Here is a 7,331-nt window from a genome sequence, read left to right on the forward strand (position 1 = left end):
TGCATGGAGCACTGGGTGTGGTGAAAAAACAATGAATACTGTTACGCTGAAAATAAATTAAAAATTTAATTTTAAAAAAAAAAAAGAAATGAGAAAGACAACTAAGTCCAAAGGAAACAGAGGAAGGAATAATTGAGATTATAGGAGAAAAAGGAAATAGAGTTGGAGAAAAAGGAAATAGAGTTGAAGAAATCAATAGAACAATATTTATGAAACTAAAAGCTGTTTTTTAAAGTACAACAAAACTGACAAACATTACCTAGACAGAGAAAAGATCACACATGAAAGAGGGGATATTAAAACTCATACCCCAGAAATAAAAGGATTACAAGAAACTACTACCAATATACATTAATTAATTGGATTACCTGGAAGAAATAGATAAATTCCTAGGAACATACATTCTACCAAAACTGATGCATGAAGTAGATAATCTGAACAGACAAATAATGAGCAAGGAAATTAAATCCATAACAAGACGCCTCCCAAGAAAGGAAAGCCCAAGACCAGAGTCACTGGTGAAATCGACAGTACAATATTTAAAGAAGAATAAATACCAATCCTTCTCAAACTCTTCTAAAATTTTGAAAAGGAAAAAACACATCTGAACTTCCTTTAGAAGGCCAGAATTACTGCTACCAAAAAAAAAAAAAAAAAAAGACAGAGAGAGAGAGAGAGAAAGACTGATAAAAAGACTGAATTACTTAGAAATAAACTGAATCTAAAGAATTAAGGATTTGTAAACTGCAAAAGACAAAACATTTATGAAAGAACGTAAAAACGAAAGAAGGCAAATAAATGGAAAGACACCCTGTGTTCATGGATTGCAAGATTCAACGTTGTCAAAATGTTCATACTATCCAAAGTGATCTAGAGTCACCATAATACCTATCAAAATCCCAATGGAATCTTGCACAGAAATGAAAAACCAATCGTGGGGCACCTGGGTGGCTCAGTCGTTGAGCATCCAACTCTTGGTTTCAGCTCTGGTCATGATCTCAGGGTCATGAGATCAAGCCCCAAGTCAGGCTGCTATATCAGTGGGGAGACTGCTTGAGAATTCTCCTTCTCTCTCTGCTCATCCCCCCACTTGCTCACACTCACTGTCTCTAAAAGAAATAAATCAAGCACTTAAAAAAAAGAATCTTCAAATTGATGTGGAATCACAATAGACCCCCATAGCCAAAGCAATCATAAGAAAGAAGGACAAAGCTAGAAGCATCACACTTCCAGATTTCAAACTATATTACAAAACTATACTAATTAAAATAGTGTCGTACTGGCATAAAGACATATATACAGACCAATGCAACAGAACAGAGAACCCACAAAGGAGCCCACACATATACATATGCTCACCCTTGATCTTTGGCAAGGGTGCCAAGAATACACAATATGAAAAGAATAACTTCTTTAGTAAGTTCTGGGAAAACTGGATATCCATAGGCAAATGAATGGAATTGAACCGTTATCTTACACCTTCACCAAAATCAACTCAAACTGGATTGATTGAGAAAATAGAAGGCTGGAAACTAAAACTTTTAGAAGAAAACACAGCAGAAAATCTTCATCATTGGAATGAGTTATGATTTCTTGGGTATGACACCAAAAGCACAGACAACAAAAGCAAAAATAAACAAAGGGGACTACATCAGACTAAAAAATCTTCTGTACAACAAAGGAACAATTAACAATTTCCCACAGAATGGGAAAATGACATTAGCAAACAATATGTTTCATACGGGGTTAGTATCCAAAATAGACAAAGAACTCACACAACTCAATAGCAAAGATAGCCCAATTTAAAAATAGGCCACAGACTCAAATAGACATTCCCACAAAGAAAATATATAAATGGCCAACAAGCAAATGAAAAGATGCTCAACATTACTAATCATCAGGGAAATACAATTCAAAACCACAATGATGTATTATTTCATATGTGGTAAAACGGCCAGTATCAAAAGACAAAACACAACAAGTATTAGTAAGGATGTGGAGAAAAAGAACCCTTGTTCACCGATGGTGAGAACATAAATTCGTATAGTGACTATGGAAAACAAGATGGAGGTTCTTCAAAAAATTAAAATAAAATACCATATGATCCAACAATCCCTCACCTGGGTTTTACCAGGAACTACTGAAATCAGGATCTCAAGGAATTCTTTGCACTCCTATTGCTCATTTCAGCATTATTCACAGTAGCTAAGATGAGGAAACAAACTCAGTGTCCATCAAAAGATACATATCTTTGAAACAAGTAACGGAATATATACAGACATGGCATACTTTTCCGCCTTAAAAAGGAAGGAAACCCTGTCATTTGTGACCACATGGATGAAACTTGACGGCATTACTCTAAGTAAAATAAGCCTGTCATAGAAGAAACACCGCAATAGTCCACTTATATGAAATATTTAATATAGTCCCACTCAAAAGAACCAGAAAGCAAACAGTGTTTTCTGAAGCTGGGTAAGGAAGAAATGAGCAGTGATTGTTTAAAGGATATGGATTTTTTTAAATGAAAAGATGAAAAATTCTGGAGATGATTGGTGGTGATGTTTGCACACAACGTGAATGTACTTAATGACACTGAACTGTACTGTTGAAAATGGTTACAGGTGCCTGGGAGGCTCAGTGGGTTACGTGTCTTCCTTCAGCTCAGGTCATGATCCTGGGGTCCAGGGATCAAGCCTCTCACCTTGCTCCCGGCTCAGCAGGCAGTCTGCTTCTCCCTCTCCCTCTGCCCCTGGTCATACTCTCTCTCTCACTCTTTCTATCCAAAATAAATATATAAAATCTAAAATATTAAAAAATAAAAATGGTTAAAACAGTAAATTTTATATTATGTGTATTTCCCACAATTCAAAAAAAAAGGGCGGGGGGGAGAGGGACAGACTGTGAGTGAGCAAAATTATTAACTGCTGAGGACAGTGCTGAAGGCTTTCCATTTGTGCTGTGGGATTTCAGGAGCATATCAGTTTCTTTAAAGATAAACATTGATTTTTTTTTTCAAGGTGATTTTGTACAAATTTCATCCAGCTCTTCAACATGTCAGAAACTGAGGGAGAATTTTATAGTGGAGGCTCCCTTCTATACTGTTTCCATCCCCTAGCTCTGAATGTCTTCTATAGAAAATGTTTGCCTTGGTGTGATTTCTACCTTGTGGAAGCATTGCTCTTTACTGTACATCTCCACAATTATTTCCTTCAGGATAAAGAGAAAAGCTATATTTCCATGAACACATCATGAGGACCTGTCATCAAGATACACACACCAGAAGAAGTTGATGGAACTATGGCTCATAAATTACCCAATCTTCCATAGCTGAGAATTGTGCCATCTGAGTCTCCTTTGTCAGACACTAATAAAAATGTCAGTCTCCCGGAATAACATGGCACGTAACCTTGAAAACTGGCATTTCCATTCTCAGGACAACCATGTTAGTTAAAACAGACATGTTTTCAGAAAGAAATCCATTCTCTGAACTCTGACCTATGCCTAAAACCACCCCCTAACCTGTGCCAGGCTTAACAACGTCCAAAGGAACAGTAAAGCCCTGTCAGGAAGCTTTCATACTTTTCATACCAAAATTTCATTGGAAACTATAGCCACAGACACATGTTTCACCAAAGCTCAACTGCATTTCTAAAACTGGCCTCTAATGATGTTTCTGGGTGCCAAGGGGGAGTAAGTAAAAGATAGTGGCTGAGGCTTCCAGCAAAGATTCCAACAGGACCAATTACTAATTCTCTGAGGACTTGAGAGGTCAATGCATTACCAAAATGCAGGCACTCTGCCAAAATCTATTTAAATATCTTTCTAGAATAAAGAAGAAATAATTACAGGATATTTAAGTAAAGGACAGCAGCAAAGAGTGTACCAACAAGCTTAAGATTTATATGGGAGACATTGCTCTCAAGCTTAATGGGTTAAAAGGAGGGCTTAAATCAGGCATAACAAGAACTTTCTCAATATTTCCCATGCACTTGTTAGGAAACATAAATTTGGCAGAAAGGATTTAAAAAACAATGTATAATCAAGTGGATCTGATGCACTTTCCATTTTATAGTCCCCTATACCAGCTTTTCCTGAAGAATTTTTCCTTGTTCCCATGGTTTTTAATTGAGACTGAGGATAGTTCTGAGATCGGAAAAGTATCTGTATTTTGAAGATGTGCTTACACTTTCACAGGAGGCCAAGAAAGTGAGTAGAAATTAAATCAGAAAACTACTGAAGTTTCCTAACCAAAATAGCTCATTTTCTGAGTAAGTTCAGCCTAGTAATGGGAACCAAAATGAACTAAAATGACCAAGAAGACTGGGAGAGTTGTCTAGAGAGAGAATTCCAGTTTCCCACTTGTTACTTCATACTGTGTGTGCAGCTGTGGGGCTATGCATTCAGGGGAAGAAACAATCACTGGGATCAATCGAGAAACAGTGGAACCCACAATCAACTAGATCCAGGTCAGTAATAACTAAATCTTTGTCCAAAAATTTTAAGCAGATTTAACTTATTATACTCAAACTGTCTTGACCAAATAGTTTTTACAGCTAGATGCTATGAAGTGAAGGTAATCTTTTCCTCTGCAAATGAATTTGAACAGGACCATATAAAATATCCATAGAAAACGTGATCTGTAATGCTGCCACACACAATACTGTTGAGAACTACTAAGGTCACTTTTATAACATTGTGGTTAACATGTATGTAGAAGTAGACTGCTTTGGTAGGCTTCTATATGGGATTATTTGAGATTGTTTCCCTTTTTCATGATTCCCATGTGCCACACTGAAGTTAGAATTTGTGGATTAAATCGATTAAGGATGACAAATCACATAGTTGCCACCTATAGCAGCCATGAATAGAGAAGAAATAACTAAAGACACAGAGCTTTCTGGAAAACAAAAGACATCTTTCTTCACTTCTATTGAAGCTGGAAGGTCATGATACTGACTTCTGTGTCCAGAAAGTTTGAGAAAAAAATATGTAGTTATGTTTTTGGCAGGGATGGGAGAAAGGAGAAAAAGAGGAGGAGAAGGAATAAAAAGTCCTAAAGATCATTCAAAAAAGGAATATATTCTTGTATATATTCAATTTTTCCACCAATTAGGACTGAAAACTTCATGTTCCTCTTAATTGATTAAACATATAGTCAAAGCAAAATTTTTATTATCTTAGATAATATTTCTTTCTCAATGAGAGGAAATTCAAGGAATCTTTATGACCCATTTAATTCCATTTGTAAAATTTGACTATGATTATAAATCTATTCAAGAGCATTATTCTTTATGTGATGAAAGACCAATCACACAGATAATTCATTTGCGAAATACTGAAGAGTTTTCAGGGAACTTTCTGCCATTTCCAAATCTGTATCCAAAGATGTTGGAAGAGGGAGTATGTAATAGTCATGTTGAGCCAGACAAAACATCCAGGGCAGTTGAGTGAATGTGGCTCAAACAGCTGTTATAAAGAGAGTTCCTTGGCCTTCTAAGAGGAAACACTCCATCTGGAGCTCTGTGTGTTTGTGCATTCATTTGACAGAAAGGAATCCTAGCTCAAAGAACACTGCTGGTACAGAAACAGTAAGGATGACACTTTCCTATCTGCTCTACAGTTGACTTTCTAGAGAATATTATGTTCCTATACATATACATAATCATGGAATGGGCAAATACACTATAAAATTATTGATATTGATGAAATTTGTCCCAAAAACAGTGACAGCTATCTGAAAGGTTTTAGAGCCAGAGTTTGGAAGTCAATCATAAGTCAACAGTCATAATAATATGTTGCTTTAATTCTGGTGTTTGTGACATATTGTCACTATTCAAATTATATAAATAAGAAAATTTTACTTCTTTATATTCCTTTTTATAACTGTTTCCAAAGTAGAGGTGAGTGGAAGGTGTGTCTCCATCAATCCAAGAGGCTAGGACTAAAGAGAGATGGAAGATTTCAGTGTTGAATTTAAAATACTACTCAGAATTATTGTGATCTCTCCAGATGGACCAGGTACTTATAACCGAAGCTGACTCCATGGGAAGGACACACAATGTAACAGAATTCATACTACTGGGCCTGACCCAGAATCCAGGACTGAGGAAACTCTTACTTGCTGTGTTTTTAATCACCTACTTGATCACACTGGCAGGTAACCTCCTGATCTCCATCACCATCTTCATCAGCCCAGCCCTGGGATCTCCCATGTACATTTTCCTGTCCTACTTGTCCATTATAGATGGTTTCTACTCTTCGTCCATAGCACCCATAATGATCTCTGACTTGATTTCTGACAAGAACACCATATCCTTCAATGGCTGCATGACTCAGCTCTTTGCTGAACATTTCTTTGCTGGAGCAGAGATCATCCTTTTAGCTGTCATGGCCTATGACCGCTATGTAGCCATCTGTAAGCCCTTGCATTACATGACCATCATGAGCCGACCTGTCTGTGCTTTCTTGGTGGGAATGGCTTGGATTTTAGGCTTTATTCATGGAGGGATCCAGGTTTTGTTCATGATCCAGTTACCATTCTGTGGCCCCAATATCATTGATCATTTTTTGTGTGATTTGATACCTCTCCTGGAACTAGCCTGTACAGACACTCATACTTTGGGGCCCCTGATTGCTGCCAACAGCGGGTCACTATGTCTGCTCATTTTTTCTATGCTGGTTGCTTCTTACATTGTCATCCTGCACTCCCTAAAGACTAAAAGCTCTGAAGGGCGTCGCAAAGCTTTGTCTACCTGTACTTCTCATGTCATTGTTGTCATCTTATTCTTTGTACCTTGTTCATTCTTGTATCTGAGACCCATGACAACCTTCTCAGCTGACAAAGCTGTGGCTGTGTTTTACACCATAGTGACTCCCATGTTGAACCCTTTAATCTACACCCTCAGAAATGCAGAAGTGAAAAATGTCATGAAGAAACTCTGGGGGCAAATAATGAAAACTGGTGATAATGAAACTTGGGATTAGAGTATTAACATAAAAATATCTAGGGAAAGTTTTAGAGAGATTTATTCCCCTTCTTAGTTGATTAAACGTGGGACAGTCAATTATCCTGTCTGGATTACTTTTCTTCAGAAGTATATGTATTGTGGGCAGGAGAAACATACCCATTAAGGCAAAGCAGGCATGGCACCTAGAGCCCACAATAATTCTAGGAGCCCTGGAAGTGGTTAATTTCTTTTAAAATAAGAGGGAAAAATGAATGTAATGCAAGTCCAACTTGCAGTATAGTCATCTTTATACCAATGCTGTCATAAATGTAATTTTAATATTCTTAATGGAGGAGAAACACTCATGAGGACAAATAGCAAGGG

General features: G+C 37.1%; 1 protein-coding gene across 1 annotated transcript in view; it reads left to right on the forward strand.

Moving 5' to 3' along the window:
* LOC308350788 (olfactory receptor 4C45-like) overlaps positions 1-6,984 on the forward strand; it is a gene marked incomplete at both ends in the record, with an annotated part of 32,232 nt that extends 25,248 nt beyond the window's left edge. Inside the window, one exon of the mRNA XM_080816278.1 lies at positions 6,158-6,984. Within this exon, the coding sequence (XP_080672404.1) occupies positions 6,158-6,984 (827 nt within the window). The remainder of the gene's footprint in view (positions 1-6,157) is intronic.
* Positions 6,985-7,331: the final 347 nt, after the last annotated feature.

This window comes from Martes martes, assembly GCF_963455335.1.
Source record: "Martes martes genome assembly, chromosome: 10".
In the NCBI taxonomy this organism is placed as follows: domain Eukaryota; kingdom Metazoa; phylum Chordata; class Mammalia; order Carnivora; family Mustelidae; genus Martes; species Martes martes.